This window comes from Cervus canadensis, chromosome 14, assembly GCF_019320065.1.
Source record: "Cervus canadensis isolate Bull #8, Minnesota chromosome 14, ASM1932006v1, whole genome shotgun sequence".
NCBI classification, from domain to species: domain Eukaryota; kingdom Metazoa; phylum Chordata; class Mammalia; order Artiodactyla; family Cervidae; genus Cervus; species Cervus canadensis.
The window spans coordinates 20,389,318-20,409,168 of record NC_057399.1 but is presented as its reverse complement, the minus strand read 5'-3'; the positions used below and the strand labels follow the sequence as shown (position 1 = coordinate 20,409,168).

Below are 19,851 nucleotides of genomic sequence, written 5' to 3'. Positions count from 1 at the left end.
TGATAGCATTAGTTACATCCTATAAACTTTTGTACGTTGCCTACCATCATTCAACATAGCTCTCCACTGTGATATTTACTGGTTTTTCTCCATTATGTTGTGATGTGTTCAATGTTGAGATGTTTTATATATCTTGTACAACAGCTGCAGCTGAGGTCATCACCTGACAATTTTGCTAATACAATGATTTCCCAAAACCCATCAAGTTTCTGCACAGCCTGAACAGATACGAACCTCTTGCCTGCACTGGGTTTTTCACTGGCACGCAGGCTTCTCCAGTTGCAGTCTGCACACTCAGTAGTTGTGGTACTTGGGCTTAGTTGCAGTATGTGGAATCTTGGTTCATTGACAGGGATTGAATCTGGGCCCCCTGCATTGGGACCACAGGGTCTTATTCACTGGACCACCAAGGAATTCCCTGGAAGATAGACTTTACCTTGAACCTTTCTGTATTTTTAATGATGGCACTTGGCAATTTCCCAAGATGTAGCAGATTTGGTTTACTCTTCCAACTTCTACTTGGCCCTTGTTATGGTCAGGTAACCAAAATGGGGATTCTTTCAGTAGTCAGGTATGTATGTCTATCCCAAATACATACTCAGGAACAGGGGAGGTAAGCAGAGTATAGGTCCAAGGGCTGAGTTGTCTGTGACACAAGCTTGGGCTCAACCTCCATGTATGACTTGACCCAAAAGGAAGCCAACTTTAAAGAAACGTTAAGTCCCAGCCACATCACAAAGAGCGTGAGAGATGAATTTGGAGTGTACATACAATCTATGAGAGCAGTCACAGGCTCCAATCTCATAGCTTAGTGTCTATGCTATACTTAATCTGCCTGCTGAGCTTTAAATTTCAATTATTTTTTCAATATAAATTCTATTTTGACAATTCTTAAATCTGCCTAGTTTTTATAGAACTTTGTTATTTCCCCATTTTTGACACTCACCTTTAACAATGATTTCAAGTTCAGTATCTGATAATCCCTATATCCATCGTCTTTGTAGAGCTTATTTTCTAACTTTGTTTTTGCAAACTCTTGCTTATAATGGCATCTCTTTCTACAAGGTAGATTTATTTCCTAGTTCAGTCCCTGAAGGTCAGATTGGTTCTCCTCTATCAGCCCCTGTCCGTTTTCCAGGTAAGAGGAGAACAGGAAAAGGCTAGCACTTTCACCAGGGAAAAGTGGAGCTGTCCTCATAAATTCCAAGTAGACTACTGCTTACATCTCCCTGATCAGAACCATGTTAAAAAACAGCCCTAACTGCTGCAAGCCTTTAAGCCTCCATAAATGACAGCACTGGTGATGAAGTGTTCAAAGAGCATCTGTGAATTTCGGCATATAGTAGAGATAGGCAAGAGACCCAATTCACTGCTGCGGGGTTGGTGGCAAGTCATGAGGGTTACAGAACCGTTTTGAAGCAGAAGATACGGAAAGATACTCAGACCTACTGAGTGCGTGTGTGCTCAGTCGTGTCAGACTTTCCACCCCCACGGACTGTAGCCCACCAGGCTCCTCTGTCCATGGGATTTTCTAGGCAAGAATACTGGAGTGGGTTGCCATTTCCTCTTCCAGGGGATCTTCCCGACCCAGGATCGAACTCATGTCTCCTGCACTGCAGGTAGATTCTTTACCCCTGAGCCATCAGGGAAGCCATCCAGACCTACTTACAGGGCCCCTTAAAGGCAAGGCCTCTGGTTGTAGAACCAACGCTGCTTGCCAGGTTCTCCCTGTAACTCACTATTCAGGGCCTCTAACAACCTTACGGTAACCAATAACTATCAACCAACAAATCAGGAATCCACACAGCAAAAGATTCAAACTGACACAGAAAAAGAAGAAACATCACTTGGTCAAGATTTATTTCAAGGCCTGAAAATATTGACTAATAGAAAAAGGCCCTACTGCAATTTCTTATAATGTATAAATACTTAATATAAAACTTAAAAAAATGTAGACACTATTAACTAACTTCTAAACCACACACTATATGATTTTCAAAAGCAAGTTATTTAATAAGACGTAAGGTGACAATATCAAACAATTTTCACACTTAATGAAGACATAACCAGCAGCAAGCTATTCAAACACAAATGTTTTTACACTTTCCATGTTGTTTTTAAGTGTGTTTCAGAGAGCCACTGATAATCGAGGCTTCTTTCAAGTATAGGATTTCTGACATTAAATTACATATCCTAAGTATTTCTATAAAGAAATGAAAAAGACAGATTACATTGCCATAAATTCATACATCAAAATTAAAAACAATCCAACTGCTTTTACTCATGCTTCCCCCCTTCTCCAACATTAGCTTTAGATGCTTTTCTAAATATTATACAAACAGCTTTGTTCCAATCAGTTCTCATTTATGCAGATTAGGAGAAAAAGATTTTATAATGAGTTATCTTTAAAATTACCATTTCGATACTTCTGCCCCCAATCCCCTCCCCAAATCTGGTGTTAAAGTGAACAAGTTTACAATGTGCTACAAAAACCAAAACAATCTGTAGTCTCAATTTCCTAAATATCCCAAATACCTGTTTTTGTTTTGCCAATATAAACAGAAGTCTTGAGTGGCTAAGAATCATTTCCTAGTAGTCAGCAGGAGGAAGAAATGCATAGCATGAACATTATTTAACTGAAACTTTATTACTTATGCCTTCCCCCCAACCACAAGCATTCTTTAGCCTTAAATTACATTGTGTGCACACCACTGCAACAGTTTGTATTTGCTCAGGAACATATGATCACATTAAAAATCAGTAACTTTCTACTTCATAGTTTAGTTGGCTCTTAAATAAGTTTTTTTCTCTGGCAGGGAGAAATAAGTATCTTACTTTAGGAAACTGGTATATATAAATGAACTGTTTGTTCATTTAAACTTTGAGAAAACCTAAAGATGAAGTTTTGGGGTGTTTTTTCTTAAAAACAAGAGATAGGCAACTTCACTACTGTTCATATAGTGAAGGGGTGGAATGGCAGATTCAGACGCAGATGAAACTCTACATTTTGTAAATGGAAAAACCAACGCTGACCATTGTTTACAGGAAACAAAGGTTAAAGAAACATGTTGAAGAACATCTACTCTTAAAAAGACAGAAGTGCTATACAACACAAAAATGAGACCTAGAGATATGAAAAACACTCATTTTACTGCTTTAAAAGAAAAACAAATAAAGGGCAGGGAGTCTAGACCAATTAGAACTGAGGCAGCTGAAACGAAAAATGGAACACAGTACAATGATTTGAGGCCTTAAAGGAAATGACTAATTAAAATGAAATTTCACCAGTATTCATGTCTTTAATAATACATAAATGCCCAAAATATAAAAAATATGAAGTCTGGATTTTCCCCTTAGGTTTATAATAAACTGTCAAACCTCTGCTTAATACAGTTACTTTTATAAGCTTTCTGATCAGCAGAGCATGCTATACAAGTACACGCATGCTAGAATTTTACCATGAGAATTATTGTTCTCATTTCAGACTAATGACCTGCCTGTTACCCATATTTATACATATTTCATTTCCATTATAAGACACTTAAGACCTTTCTAGTGGTATATTTTAATCAACATATTACATAAAAATCTTGATTTTTTAAAATAAACTTTTTTAGTACTGTGACATGATGGGTTTAATTGAACAGCTGGAACATAATATGATAACTACATTGCACTGTTTAAACTAATTCACAGCTGTAGGAAAATGTTTGTTTTTTAAAATATAACCAAAATGAGACTGCAGAGTTATGAGCAGTAAAATATTAGGAAACAGTGAATGAATAAATAAGATGATTTTTCCATCAGTGGCCATTCATTATCTTGCTTTTGGGAACCTGGAAGAATTTGTCTTCTTTGAGTTTCAAATGTTCTGGTAAATCCAGTCGTTTCTTAGCTTCTTCAATATCACCTTGAATTGCTGAAATAAGTGACTCTGCGGAGAGAATATACCAGGTAAAGATGATGAAAAACTGCCGCTGGGCTTTTTACTACTCCTTCGTTCAGCTTCTCCTTAAATTTCAGAAGCTGGCAGTGTCCCTGGCACAAGGTAGATGCCAGTAATGTTTGTTTCATCCTTTCTTCTAGACTTAAGTAAAAGTCAGTGGAAAATAAAGGATGTCCCTAATCGTCTTGCAATTACTTAGAGAAAGGCATCAGCAAAAAGGCACAAGTCATATACTAAATGAAAGAAACAAACACCATCAATCCTCTTCAGTATCTACACTTGTAAAAGAAACTCTACATTAGAATTAAAACTATCACACTACAATAAGATACTCAGCACCAATTAGTTTAAATGTTCTGATTTACTGTTTCTTACACTTCAAGTACTGCTAAGCACCCATTATTCACAGTATTAATTCTTACTTGTTCTTAAAATACAAAAGGAAATATATTTCACTAACTTCAAACTGTTGGGGAGACAGAGTTTGAATCTAGGCTGCATCACTTACTATGTTACCCCAGGCAAACTACTTAGCCTCTCTAACAATTTCCTCACCTGCAAAATAGACTAAATAATACTTCATGTGGTCGTCGTGGGGATAAAGTGAGTTCATTCACATAAGGCTCTTAAAACAGGGCCTGGCATATTACATGCTCAAATACAATCTGTCCTGCCGTGATTATTATTAGGAGAAGCAGTAAAAGGAGCTGCAGCAATATCTAAGAAGATCTAAAAAAGAACTTACCTAAAGAATCAAAGTTCTTTTCTGGTCTGAGGTAGCCAACGATGGCCACTTTGAGGATTTCCCCATAGAAGTCCTCTTTGAAAGTATGCATGATATGAGTTTCCTACAGTCAAAAGATGTTAAAATTGAATATATCTTTATTTTTATGGTGGGGTCACTGAAATCAAACAATCAACCTTCCTTAAATTTTTAAAGACAGGTTAAAACATAAGTGCAGTTTTTCCTAAACTCTTCCATTGCTCCTGTTCTTGACCCTGACCTTACAGGTAAACATCATAACTGAGTAAGGTAGATGCTATGGCACAAATCTGGTGTGATTTGCTGTTTTTAGAAAAAGTTAACATGCAACAAAATAATTAAGACTCTTATTAAGGTAAAAAAACTGAGCAAATACACCAAAGAGGCAATGAGCAAAGCAACTCTTCCTCAAAAGACACCATTCCATTAATCAAATTAAAAAAAAAAGCAACACAGTAGACATTTGTCATACGTAGTTCCAACAAAACTGGATCCAGAATGTTAAGAACTTCTTTCAGTCAGTAAGACAATCCCATTTTTTTAAAAAAGGAGTAAATAAAGACTTCAACAGGTATATCATGTACATCTGTTATCAGCAAAGAAAAGGAAAAAGAAAAACTCTAAAATGAACCTCCTACCAATGGAAAACTGAGTTTCTCCTAACTACAGAAGGCACTCCTTAACTGGCTCTATAATAACAGTTCTGTTATCTGAGTAGCTAAATAAGAAAAAATCAGTCATGGGATAGCCTCACCTCCCTTTCATTTCCTCCCTCACTCCACAGAAAAATATTTTGTGTTCTTTCATCAATTCTTTTCTTTATCTATGCCAACACACCCTTAATCCTGAAAAATAAGAGGACCATTGAGCATAACGTTAAGTAGTCCTGGACCATTTCTACTGCTTACACCAGTACTTTTTCAGCTAGCTTTCCAATTGGGACAGATTTCTATAAACCCTTCAAAGAGAATGAAATTTAGATGACCAAAAGATTCAGCCATATCTAGAAGATTAAGCACTTAAGCTGTGTACATTTGATAATAAGAACAGGAGAATATGTATACCCTCAAAGGGGGTTAAAAGATGAGAAAAAGCATCATTCTGCAGTTTTATCAGAAAGCACCATTCATAGAGTAAGCAGTTCTACCTCAACAGGGTGCATGCGCGCTCAGTTGCTGAGGTCATGTCTGACTCTTTGCGATCCCATGGACTGTAGCCTGCCATTCTCCTCTGTCCAAGGGATTATGCAGGCAAGAATACTGGAGTGGGTGGCCATTTCCCTCTCCAGAGAATCTTCCCAACTCAGGGACTGAACCTGGGTATCCCGCATTGCAGGCAGATTCTTTACCACTGTGCCTCCTGGGAAGCCCTAACAGAGTGAGCAATAGTTAAAGGGTAAATATTTGACCTACATTAACTGTGGCAAACTCAACTTTATTTCACTTTTATTTCTAATAAAGGTAAATACATGGGTAGTTATAAAATTTAATTATTGTAGTTCTGGTTTGTGATTCCACTTTTGATTTTCTCCATAATTTATAAAATTGATTAATCTATGTTATTGGGTACACAATGATGTAATCTGTGAGTTTTGGTATACTACCAATTTGGTATAAATTCAAAATGGATTTTTATAACTTTAGGATGTTAAATGCAGTCCCCATGGTAACCACAAAGAAAATATCTACAGAAAATACACAGAAGGAAATAAGAAGGGATCAACACATGTTACTACAAAAAAAAAAAATCAACTAAACAAACAAGGCAGTAATCAAAGAACCAGTGGACAAAAAAGCTGGAAGGCATATAAAAAAACAAAACAAGTAAAATAGCAGAAGTCCCTCCTTACTAGTAATTATTTTAAATGTAAGTGGATTAAACTCTCCAACCAAAAGTCAGAGATTAGCAGAATAGTTAAAAAATACAAAATCCAACCCTCTTTATAAGAGACTAGAGACTCACTTTAGATCCAAAGACACAAACAGCTTGAAAGGATGGAAAAGTTATTCCAATACTTCACTTTTAAACCCTTCAGATACACTGCCAAAATTCTAGAATCTGGATTACTGTTGTGATCACCACTGATGAGTTCTACCTGCATATTACTCTAAATCATCACCTCATCCTCATTTATGGAGTGAATACAATTCTTAATTCTTACCATGGATTTTTTAGTATTCTTGTAGTATGGGTTCCATCCTATGCTCACCACCATCTTATGGACATCTCCATTTCCAACACTGGCCCAACCATAATAAATGCCAGTAGATATATCAGCTGGAAGATTATCTACTACTTGTTCAGGAAAGTTAGCTAAACAACAGAAGAAAATATGCTGTTTAGAGTTTCATATTCAATATTTATAAAAGTCACATGCAAGCCTAGTCTAAATCATCACACAAGATTCCTAGTACTTGCATGAGACAAGTGCTCAGGCCTGGTGCACTGGGAAGACCCAGAGGAATGGGGTGGAGAGGGAGGTGGGAGGGGGGATCGGGATGGGGAACACATGTAAATCCATGGCTGATTCATGTCAATGTATGTCAAAAACCACTACAATATTGTAAAGTAATTAGCCTCCAACTAATAAAAATAAAGGGAAAAAAAAAGATTCCTAGGACTCTAAGACTATTAATACCATCATTTCATACTCTGGCTAGGATTTCTTTCTCTTCTTCATGCCAACTGGTTAGGAAAAAAGTACCAGATTATAAGTGTGTAAGGTACCAGGTTAGTTATATAAGTGTATCAAAAAATGTAAAGTCTCACAGTAGAAGAAAAACAAATACATGAACAGCTGGGTTTTTAGCCCTGGCCTTTCTTAAAGAGGCTCAGAATCTCTTGAAAAGATTCTTATTATTTGAAATACACATGCCTAGGCCCCAAGCTCAAAGACTACTTTAACAGGTCTAAGGGCAGCCCCGGAAGGTACTTTTAAGGATGATTAAGCATACCTTCAGGTCCTGACTACGAAAACTAACGTAGAAAGACCAAAATGATACCTGGTTCTCATTCAAGTGCCTGTCGTCATTTAGACACAATTTACTAACATATTTAAAGAAAGAAAACCATATTGCTGGCTTAAGAATTTACCCTATCTGGCCCACATTACATTGTCTAAAAGGCAAAACAGGCGTCACGCTTGGTGGTTTGATCACAGCTGGACTGGGAGGCGGGCAAGGGGGATCCCGAAACTCAACTTCAGCTTTATGAGGGCATCACCCCACAAGCCGGGTGAGCTCTGAGCCACGAGCAAGGACGCGCACCATCAGCCCGACCAAAGGTCTTCTGCCTCAACAAAGGAGGACCGGGGCGGAGCAAAGTGTCATCTCTGCCCGTAGTCCCACGACCCAGCTTGGAGCTCCCCCGGCTGACGTCCCCGCTCCGCTGCCAGGTGACCCAGCCAAGGGTGGGTGGAGGGACTCCGCGCTCTCCTGCGCTCACCTGTAGGGATGCCCAACTGCTTGGAGCCGCGGCCGAAGCCCCGCACCACTTCGCCGCGGCAGAAATACGGCAGGTGCCTCATGACGCCGTCCGCTCCAGGTTCGGGCTGCGGCCCCGACCGCGCGTCCGGCGGGGCCGCCGTGGAGGCGGTGCCCGGACCCCCCGGACCTGCCGGGGAACACGTGAGGGAGCTCAGCCGGCCCGCCGGGCAGGCGAGCGGACAGGCGCACAACGGCCGAGCGGGGCAGACTACACGCCGCCGCGAGATCCTCACGCCGGCTGACCCGACAGAAGCTGCCGGACAACTCAGGGGCTGCGTCTGGGCTCCGGGAAGCCGGCGACCGCGGAAGTGCGGGTGTGGGCGGGGAGCGCGGCGGGGGCGGGCCGGCGCGGGAGGCACCCCAGCCCACCGAGTGCCCCGGGCCTGCGCACACTGCCCCGGCTGAGCGCCCCGGCTCCGGTTCGGCTTCCGTAGCCCCGCCCCCAGCCGTAGCCCCGCCCCAGCCGTAGCCCCGCCCCCAGCCGTAGCCGGGGAGTCGAGGCTTTGCCCTTTCTCAGGTGTATCCCTGGCGTTGGGAACCGAGGCGGAGATGCGGTTTTTTTTTTTTAAGCCTGAGGGCTGTGAAAAGCACTATTCTCGGACACTCCTAAGCGTTTCTTCCCCGCTTTTCCTTTTCATTATGATTTGATGCCAAAGAGAAACTTTCTTTACCGCCTTGACAACTGCTAGATTGCTCTTCATTCATCAGTCGCTCTTTAAACACTTACTAAACCTTAAAGATTTCAACTCGGAAATGACCTCTTCATTGAGGTTTTCACGACTACCTACCGGAAGTGATCCTCTTCTCTAGACCACCTGTCCACGATCTGAAGGTATATTAGCATGTAAGCTCCAGGGAGCGTGCCCTGATCTGTAAAAACTTGCAATCCCAGAGACTAGCGGAAGGTTACAGCGATGCAGTTTTTTTGATGAGGGACAGGGCTGTCTACCCATTCTCCCTCTTTATCTCCTGGACTCTGAGAAACTTTAAAAGCTTGATACAAGACTTGATCTCTACCGAAATGCAATTTTCTGGGCCTTCAGACTCTTGGAACTGTAAACTTTACCTCCGGAAATAGTTTCTGGGTTGCTCACAAGACACATCCTCTTGTTCTTGAGATAGAAGTTTTAATTGTTGTCTTTTACTTTTCTCTACAAACGTGTGTGAAATTCTGTCCAAACTTTATAGTCATTTTCATTTTACCTTACATGTATGTAACTGATAGTGCTTACCCAGTGTTCCAATTATCTTCTCCCTATATTGGTACCGGAGAAACGGGCTATTGACCCGCCAAATCAGTAAACAAAGTCTGTCACATCATTAGAGATTATAGTCCTCCAAAGTGAGCTGGTGAGCCCTGAGGGAACTCTGGAAGGAAAGAATACCTGCCATCTAGTAACCATCAGACTGTAGCCGCTACCTACTGGTGAGCACTGACCGAATGCAGGATGTGAAACTATAGCATATTGACTCCAGATAGCTGAAGTGCTTATCAAAGGAATGATTTCAGTGAGCCCAGACTCTTGCATAGTCTCATACATAGAAAAGCACTGAATTTATTAAATTGAGATACCTGGTTTTCCTTAATTAACAATAATCTTTTGACCTTTGGAGTAACTGCCCTTTGTTGCAAAACTTCTGTATAATCTGGACTACCCCACCCCTCCTATCCACAGAGCAGTTCTCTCAAGGTTACTTGAGATGCTGCCCTTGGGGCTTGAAGTCCTAAAAATTCCCACCAAACAAAACATAACTCAAGTTTTAGGTTGTGAATATTGTTTAAGTTGACAGTACCAAAGGGGTCTTTGTTGGTATCACTGTTTTATTGACCTGACACTAGCATAGCACCTTTGTTGTTCAGTCACTCAGTTCTGTCTGACTCTGTGACTCTATGGACTGCAGCATGCTAGACTTCCCTGTCCTTCACCATCTCCTGGAGTTTGCTTAAACTCACGTCCATTGAGTCAGTAATGCCATTCAAACATCTCGTCCTCTGTCGTCCTCTTCTCCTCTTCCTGCATAGCACCTAGTTGATAGCAAATGTTTTGTAAGTATCTGCAGAAGGAATGAATGAATGAGCCCAGTGTTCACCAAGCACAATACAGGGTGCTTGGGGAACAAAGGTGTCTGAGACAAAGACTTGGCCCTCAGAAGACTCAGTTTAGTGGGGGAGGCCTATTGGGAAGCCTGATAACATAGCATTTTATGCTGTAAATAGGCCAATGAAGTCCTGATAAAGTGCTTGTAAAGCTGCTAGAGGGAGAAGCCTGCACATAAAAGGCATTTTGTGCAGTTAATGGTGAAGTGCGTAGGAACTAGAGCTAGATAAGCAAGGGTTTGAATGCAGGCCCTGCCTCATTTAATTGCTGGGTGACTTTGGGCAAAATACTGTCTGAGTCTCAATGTTCTTATCAACTAAATGGGAATATTAATAATTTTGTGGGGTTTAAGTGAGATCATGTATGCACTGCACTTACCAAATTGCCTGGCCTAATAGCAACAATGGCAGGAGCATCTTTATTAGTGATACACTAAATAAGAAAAACCTAGGTATACAAGCAGCTCATGCAACTCAATACCAGAAAAACAAACAACCTAATCAAAAAGTGGGCAGAAGACCTAAGCAGACATTTCTCCAAAGAAGACATACAAATGGCTAATAAACATATGAAAAGATTCTCAACATCGCTCATTATCAGAGAAATGCAAGTCAAAGCTACAATGAAATATCACCTCATGTCGGTCAAAATGGCCATCACCAAAACACCTGCAAACAATAAATGCTGGAGAGGGTGTGGAGAAAAGGGAATCCTCCTGCACTGTTGGTGGGAATGTAAATTAATATAGCCACTATAGAAGACAGTATGAAGAGTCCTTTTAAAACTAGAAATAAAACTACCATACACCCCAACAATTCCACTACTGGGCATGTAACCTGAGAAAACCATAATTGAAAAAGACACATGTAGCCCAGTGTTCATTGCAGTATTATTTACAATAGCTAGGACCTGGAGGCAAACTAGATGTCCATCAACAGATGAATGGATAAATATGAGAGGTACATATATACAATGGAATATTCAGTTCAGTCGCTCAGTTGTGTCCAACTCTTTGTGACCCCATGAACTGCAGCACGCCAGGCCTCCCTGTCCATCACCAACTCCCGGAGTTCACCCAAACCCATGTCCATTGAGTCAGTGATGCCATCCAGCCATCTCATCCTCTGTCGTCCCCTTCTCCTCCTGCCCTAAATCTTTCTCAGCATCAGGGTCTTTTCCACTGAGTCCGTTCTTCACATCAGGTGGCCAAAGTATTGGAGTTTCAGCTTCAACATCAGTCCTTCCAGTGAACACCCAGGACTGATCTCCTTTAGGATGGACTAGCTGGATCTCCTTGCAGTCCAAGGAACTCTCAAGAGTCTTCTCCAACACCACAGTTCAAAAGCATCAATTCTTCTGCGCTCAGCTTTCTTCATAGTCCAACTCTCACATCCATACATGACCACTGGAAAAACCATAGCCTTGACTAGCAGACCTTTGTTGACAAAATAATGTCTCTGCTTTTCAATATGCTGTCTAGGTTGGTCATAACGTTCCTTCCAAGGAGTAAGTGTCTTTTAATTTCATGGCTGCAATCACAATCTGCAGTGATTTTGGAGCCCCAAAAAATAGTCAGCCACTGTTTCCACTGTTTCCCCATCTATTTGCCATGAAGTGATGGGACTGGATGACATGATCTTAGTTTTGTTGAGCTTTAAGCCAACTTTTTCACTCTCCTCTTTCACTTTCATCAAGAGGCTCTTTAGTTCTTCTTCACTTTCTGCCATAAGGATGGTGTCATCCGCATATCTGAGGTTATTGATATTTTTACTCAACCATAAAAGAATGCATTTGAGTCAGTTCTAATGAGGTAGATTAACCTAGAGCCTAGTATAGAGAATACAGTAAGTCAGAAAGAGGAAAACAAATATGGTATATTAGCACATGTATACGGAATCTAGAAAGATGGTACTGATGAACCTATCTGCAGGGCAGCAATGGAGACACAGACATAGAGAAGAGATTTGTGGACACAGTGGGGGAAGGGCAGGGTGGGACAAGCGGAGAGAGTAGTATGGAAACAGATACATTACCATATGTAAAACAGATAGCCAGTGGGAATTTGCTGCAGGACTCCGGAAACACAAACTGGGGCTCTGAGACTGCTGGAGTGATAGGATGGGATGGGAGGTGGGAGAGGAGTTCAGGAGGGAGGGGACATGTGTGTTCCTATGGCTGGTTCATGTGGATGTAGGGTAGAAACCAGCACAATGTAGCAAGGTGATTATCCTTCAATTAAAAATAAGTTTAAAAAAAAAGAAAAGCCTAGAGATCAGAGCCTGAGAAAGCATATGTGATGGGTCCTACTCCTTCAACACTACAAGAAGTGTGACAATTAAATGAAGTAAAATAATTAAATGAGTTGGGATAAATGAGGAGGCGTGGTCTTAAGAATGAAATGGGTAATAAGTACTTCAGACAGTATTTCTCGTAGCCTTCATATAGCTACTTCATATAGCTACTTCATAAAGCTACTTTGTATAGCTTTAGTAAAGCATTAACCCCAATTTAAAAAGAGGGAAAGGGAGACTTGGAGAATTTATAAGATAAGGCATTTGGGCTCCAATTTTTTAAACTGTGTTGACATGTCAATTACTATGCCTAAATACTGTGTTATCAGCACAGGATATGAAAAGCAAAAGCCTGACTCTTTTCCACTGCTACTCAATAGCCCTCAATGGCTCCCTGGTACTACATAATGAAATAGCCTTTTAAGGGTCCCCTTCAATTTACCATCTGGATTTTATCTCTAAGGACTCCCCTCAAGTACTTTATAGACTAGTCTAGTCAGAGACACCCCCCCCCACCCCACTTCAGTGGCCAAAGAATATGCTTAAAACAATTCTGGTTATTATTCTGTAGCTTAAAGCAGTGATCCCCAACCTTTTTGGCACCAGGGACTGATTTGTGGAAGAAACATTTTTCACAGACCAGGGATAGGGGGATGGTTTCAGGATGATTCTAGCACATTACACACTTACTGTGCACTTTATTTCTATTATCATTACGTAAGCTGCACCTCAGATCATCAGGCATTAGGTCACGGAGGTTGGGGACCCCTGACCTAATGGATTTATTGCTTGTCCCACTCCTTTGACTGTAAAAATATGCTACAGCATTTTCAGATGTAAATCTAGAGTGTGTGTGTCTGTGTGTCTTTATGAAGCTCCAAACTTTTAACCAAAGAAATATTAGCAATTTGCTTTTAGATTTGCCCTGTGAGCTACACTGGTAGCATCATTTCCTCTGCCAGCAGGCAAAGAGCATACTTCTCTGCTGTTGAGTTTTCTTTCAACAGGAAGAAAGAGCACAGTTGGGGATCAAGGGGGAGCAGAACTAGAGAGACTTGTGAAGGAAAAAGAGAGGGCCCACCATAATTAACCAATAAACAATTAAAAAATGAACCTGAAGAACTCTTAAAACTCAACAATAGGAAAACAAACAACCTAGTTTTTAAAAATGGACAAATAGTCTGGACAGACACCTCACCAAAGAATGTATAAAGATGTCAAGTACATATATGAAGACATGCAACATCATATGTCATTAATGAATTACAAATTAAAACAACAATGAGATACCACTACCTATTAGAATGGCTAAAATCCCAAACACAGACAATACTAAATGCTGACAAGGGTGTGGAACTTCAGGAACTTTTATTCATTGCTGCTGGGAATGCAAAATGGTACAGCCACTTTGGAAGACAGTTTGGCAGTTTCTTACAAAGGTGAACATATTCTTCCTGTATGATCCAACAGTTTTTATATTTATCCAATGAGTTGAAAACTTATATCCACACAAACCCTGCACATTTATGTTTATATGCTTATAGTAGCTTTGTTCAGAATTGCAAAACTTAGAAGTATAAAAAATTAAACAGAAACCTCAAATAGAGTTAGAAGACCATAAGGGGGAGCTCTCTATCTTTGGGCGGATAGCAGAGCTCAACAGGAGGAAGACTCCTTCCCTGGCAAGAACTCAGTCAAAAAAAACCATTGCTATATAGGCTTCCCTGGTGGCTTGAACGGTAAAGAATCTGTCCGCAGTGCAGGAGACCCTGTTCGATCCCTGGGTAGGGAGGATCCCCTGGAGAAAGGAATGGCAACCCACTTCAGTGTTCTTGCCTGGAGAATTTCATGGACAGAGGAGTCTGGTGAGCTACAGTCCATGTGGTTGCAAAGAGTCGGACATGACTGAGTGACTAACACTTTCATTTTTCCAAAATTCCTTTTCCTCTCTATAAAAGCATTCTCCTTCCCTTTCTATGTAGGGGACTTGTACATGATTTACAATGGTTGCTAACCCCAAATACAATTCTCTGCTAATCCCAAATAGACCCATCTTTGCTGGAGAAATACCTAGTAGTCTATTCATTTCAAGTCAATATTTTTGTGACTAGTTGGAGAACACAAAAGACTTTTGATGGGGTCTTCTCTGGTCATCCAGCGGTTAGGAATCTGCCTGCCAAATGCAGGGGACACAGGTTCAATCCCTGGTCTGAGACGATCCCACATGCCACAGGGCAACGAACCCCAGGCGCCACAACTACTGAATCTGTGCTCTAGCGCCCTTGAACTCAGCTACCGAGCCCGTGTGCAGCAGCAGCGGAAGCCTGTGTGTCCTAGAGCCTGTGTTGTGCAAAAAGAGAAGCCCTCACACCAAAACGAAGAGTAGCCCAGGCCACAACTAGAGAGAGCCTGTGCACAGCAAGGAAGATCCAGTGCAGTCAAAAAAAAAAAACAAAAAAAGACTCCTGATAGCTCTGGGGCTGGTGAGCACACAGTTGTGATGACCGCAATTCAGCCACTCCACTCACTGCTTTCTCACAGGCCCTGGAGTTGGAGGTTTTTCTCCTGGATCTGAGTTTGCACCCACTTTGCTTTACTCAGGTTTTACCTCTCTAGGTTTTACTCAGGATATATTCAAAGGTTTCTCGGTTCTGGTTAAGGCCTTGTTCTATATTAGAGTATTCATTTGGCACTTTGCTCTGATTTTGCGATCAAACTGATTCACTGGCTAGTCCTGGCCATTCATCGAGATCAGGGGTTGTTTCTCTGAAACCGTTTCTGAAGAATGGCCAGGATTTTTCAGATTTGACCTATTCCTTTGGAATGGCTGTCTTCTGGAGATGGCTGAAAAAAAGTCTTTGGCCTGGCTCCCATGAAACCAAGCTGCCTTCTTAAAACTGGCTGGGGCTAGCTTGCAAACTGTTTAAATTGAGCCATTTATGTTGTAAGTTGCTTAAGCCATTTGAGAATTGTCCTTTGTTCTAAAGGAAAAATCTCTAGGATGGGGGTTTCCAGTTATCTAAGTATTTTGAGGGCAGCCACACATAAGGACTCAGGCCAATTTTATGTTTAAAATCCATGGCCCTTCTTCATGTATATTTCTAACTAAAGGGACCAACCTCACCAAAGGCAATTTAGAGTATCAGTGACCACTATGGGGAATTTTTGAAATCTCCAAACTTAATTTTCTTAAAATTGAACTGGAGTACAATAACTCAAAAATTTCCAGAGTTCAGTGGAACATTTATTTCAAAGCATCCCAACATTATCAGTAAAGTAAAATTACTCTCCGCAAAATAAGATGTTAAGATTAACTGAGGCAAGTTGGTGGTCCAATGGTTAGGACCATCTTCTGCCTTCAATTCTATGCCAACTACCTCTCCACTCTACCCTAAAATCCCCCATACTGATTCTCTTGTCAAATTTCTCCTTTTCTCTGAAACTCTCCCACCCCTTTTCCCCCAGAACTCCCATGGATACAGGAGTTATCCATGTTAGTAAACTTCTGTTTGTTTTTCTCATTTTAATCTGCCTTTTATTACAGAGGGCTCTCTGCCAAGAACCTGAATGTAAACAGAAAATTATTATTTCTCCTCTATACCTGTTGATGTGCTATAGTGAATTTATTAAAATCGAGTGTGGGGCTGCCTCCAACAGGCCAGCAAGCCCTGTATTTGGCCACCTTCAAGACCAAAGAAAGAGCCTGAAATCAGCCTCAGAGACTCAATGGTTTAATGGATGGGGAAAACTGGTATGAGTGAAGCAAGGTCCTGGAGCAGCCAGCACCCCAGCCTTCACTCCTGGTGGGGAGAGGGAGGTTACCGGTTATAGGGGGAATTGATAACAGTTGGCCCATTGTTGACCAGGGACACCAGCGGTGGGCATGCCCCTCACTGCCCCTTTGATCTCCTAGTGGAGATATTCTAGCCTCAAGCTATTAATAAAACAATCACTGGCCGGAGCCCGGGTGTAGGAAGGCCCGTTGTGTGAGTAGGGTATATGTGAGGCAGGCACTGGTTGAGCAGGAGATGCAGAGGCCTAGAGAACAGCCATCCTGAGGGCCCTGATCATACATACAGGGGCTAGCGGAGGCGTACATGACTTCAGAATGCCATTCTTGAAAACAGACATGCAAGATCTCACATGAAACCCCAATATAAAAGAGAAATGAAGCAAAAAAAAAAAAAGTATCACCCCAGTGTATTTTGTAGTTTAAGTGTAGAAAATTTACTTTTGTAGTATCAATTCAGTTCAGTCACTCAGGCCTGTCCAACTCTGCGACCCCATGGACTGCAGCACGCCAGGCTTCCCTGTCCATCACTAACTCCCGGAGTTTACTCAAACTCATGTCCATTGAGTCGATGATGCCGTCCAACCATCTCATTCTCTGTCACCCCTTCTCCTCACGCCCTCAATCTTTCCCAGCATGAGAGTCTTTTACAATGAGTCAGCTCTTCGCATCAGGTGGCCAAAGTATTGGAGTTTCAGCTTCAACATCAGTCCTTCCAGTGAACACTCAGGGCTGATCTCCTTTAGGATGGACTGGTTGGATCTCCTTGCAGTCCAAGGGACTCTCAAGAGTCTTCTCCAACACTGCAGTTCAAAACCATCAATTCTTCTGCGCTCAGCTTTCTTTATAGTCCAACTCTCACATCTATACATGACCACTGGAAAAACCATAGCCTTGACTAGACTGACCTTTGTTGACAAAGTAATGTCTCTGCTTTTTAATATGCTGTCTAGGTTGGTCATAACTTTTCTTCCAAGGAGTAAGTGTCTTTTAATTTCAAGGCTGCAATCACCATCTGCAGTGATTCTGGAGCCTAAAAAAAAAAAGTCTGTCACTGTTTCCACTGTTTCTCCATTTTCCATGTGTGATGGGACCAGATGCCATGATCTAGTTTTCCGATATTGAGCTTTAAGCATCTTTTTCACTCTTTCTTTCATTTCATCAGAAAGGCTTTTTAGTTCCTCTTCATTTCTGCCATAAGGGTGGTGTATCTGCATATCTGAGGTTATTGATATTCTCCCGGCAATCTTGATTCCAGCTTGTGCTTCATCCAGCCCAGTGTTTCTCATGATGTACTCTGCATATAAGTTAATAAGAAGGGTGACAATATACAGCCTTGATGTACTCCTTTTCCTATTGGGAACCAGTCTGTTGTTCCATGTCCAGTTCTAACTGTTGCTTCCTGACCTGCACACAGATTTCTCAGGAGGCAGGTCAGGTGGTCTGGTATTCCCATCTCTTTGAGAATTTTCCACAGTTTGTGGTGATCCACACAGTCAAGGCTTTGGCATAGTCAATAAAGCAGAAATAGATGTTTTTCTGGAACTCTCTTGCTTTTTTGATGATCCAGCGGATGTTGGCAATTTGATCTCTGGTTCCTCTGCCTTTTCTAAAACCAGCTTGAACATCTGGAAGTTCACAGTTCACATATTATTGAAGCCTGGCTTGGAGAATTTCGAGGATTACTTTGCTAGCATGTAAGATGAGTATAATTGTGCAGTAGTTTGAGCATTCTTTGGCATTGCTTTTCTTAGAGGATTGGAATGAAAACTGACCTTTTCCAGTCCTGTGGCCACTGCTGAGTTTTCCAAATTTGCTGGCATATTGAGTGCAGCACTTTCACAGCATCATCTTTTAGGATTTGAAATAGCTTAACTAGAATTGCATCACCTCCACTAGCTTTGTTTGTAGCGATGCTTCCTAAGGCCCACTTGACTTCACATTCCAGGATGTCTGGCTCTAGGTTCATGATTATCTGGGTCATGAAGATCTTTTTTGTGCAGTTCTTCTGTGTGTTCTTGCCATCTCAATATCTTCTGCTTCTGTTAGGTCCATACCATTTCTGTCCTTTATTGAGCCCATCTCTACATGAAATGTTCCCTTGGTATCTCTAAAATTTTTTTGAAGAGATCTCTAGTCTTTCCCATTCTATTGTTTTCCTCTATTTTTTTGCACTAATCACTGAGGAAGGCTTTCTTATCTCTCCTTGCTATTCTTTGCCACTCTGCATTCAATGGGTATATCTTTCCTTTTCTCCTTTGCTTTTTGCTTCTCTTCTTTTCACAGCTATTTGTAAGGCTTCCTCAGACAGCCATTTTGCCTTTTTGTATTTCTTTTTCTTAGGGATGGTCTTAATCCCTGTCTCCTATACAATGTCACGAACCTCTGTCCATAGTTCATCAGGCACTCTGTCTATCAGATCTAGTCCCTTAAATCAATTTCTCACTTCCACTGTATAATTGTAAGGGATTTGATTTAGATCATACCTGAGTGGTGTAGTGCTTTTCCCCACTTTCTTCAATTTAAGTCAGAATTTGGCAATAAAGAGTTTATGATCTGTGCCACAGTCAGCTCCTGGTCTTGTTTTTACTGACTGCATAGAGCTTCTCCATCTTTGGCTGCAAAGAATATAATCAATCTGATTTCAGTGTTGACCATCTGGTGATGTCCATGTGTAGAGTCTTCTCTTGTGTTGTTGGAAGAGGGTGTTTGCTATGTCCAGTGCGTTATCTTGACAAAACTCTATTAGCCTTTGCCCTGCTTCATTCTGTATTCCAAGGCCAAATTTGCCTGTTACTCCAGGTATCTCTTGACTTCCTACTTTTGCATTCCAGTCCCCTATAATGAAAAGAACATCTTTTTTAGGTGTTAGTTCTAAAAGATCCTGTAGGTCTTCATAGAACCATTCAGCTTCAACTTCTTCAGCATTACTGGTTGGGGCATAGGCTTGGATTATCATGATATTGAATGGTTTGCCTTGGAAACGAACAGAGATCATTCTGTCCTTTTTGAGATTGCATGCAAGTACTGCATTTTGGACTCTTTTGTTGACTGTGATGGCTACTCCATTTCTTCTAAGGGATTCCTGCCCACAGTAGTAGATATAATGGTCATCTGAGTTAAATTCACCCTTTCCAGTCCATTTTAGTTCGCTGATTCTGAAAATGTCAATGTTCACTCTGGCCATCTCCTGTTTGACCACTTTTATACTATAAGTTTTTTCAATGAGGATACATTAATGCATTGACAATCTCCAATATCTCCAAATTTAGTTCATATTACTGTATACATTTTTATAACATACTACATCCAGAAAGTATCAATATATTATAAGAAAAATATTGTATGAACTAAGTTCATAAAATATATATTTATAATAAAACTAAAACACACAGCTTGAAAGTTACTAATCTTGCCCAACAGTATTATTTTGCAGAAAAAGAAACAGACCGAGAGCCTGAAACTTGCTAAATCCAG

The 19,851-nt window shown here is 41.0% G+C and overlaps 1 protein-coding gene across 1 annotated transcript; it reads right to left on the bottom strand.

The window, feature by feature from the left end:
• Nucleotides 1-1,832: 1,832 nt before the first annotated feature.
• Nucleotides 1,833-8,622, bottom strand: RFK (riboflavin kinase). The gene is made up of 4 exons (XM_043487092.1): nt 8,154-8,622; nt 6,871-7,022; nt 4,692-4,794; nt 1,833-3,934 (listed from the first exon to the last, which is right to left on the bottom strand). The coding sequence occupies exons 1-4, from the start codon at nt 8,233-8,235 to the stop codon at nt 3,804-3,806; spliced, it is 468 nt and encodes a 155-aa protein (XP_043343027.1). The 5' UTR covers nt 8,236-8,622; the 3' UTR covers nt 1,833-3,803.
• Between the last annotated feature and the right edge of the window lie 11,229 nt (nt 8,623-19,851).

Bases quoted from the DNA above. Each gene is read 5' to 3' on its own strand.
- RFK (XM_043487092.1), bottom strand. From the start codon at position 8,235: ATGAGGCACCTGCCGTATTTCTGCCGCGGCGAAGTGGTGCGGGGCTTC. The intron at 7,023-8,153 runs GTGAGCGCAGGA...TCTGTTGTTTAG, and splicing joins GCAGTTGGGCATCCCTACAG to CTAACTTTCCTGAACAAGTA. The intron at 4,795-6,870 runs GTAAGAATTAAG...TTTTGACTGTAG, and splicing joins AGAATACTAAAAAATCCATG to GAAACTCATATCATGCATAC.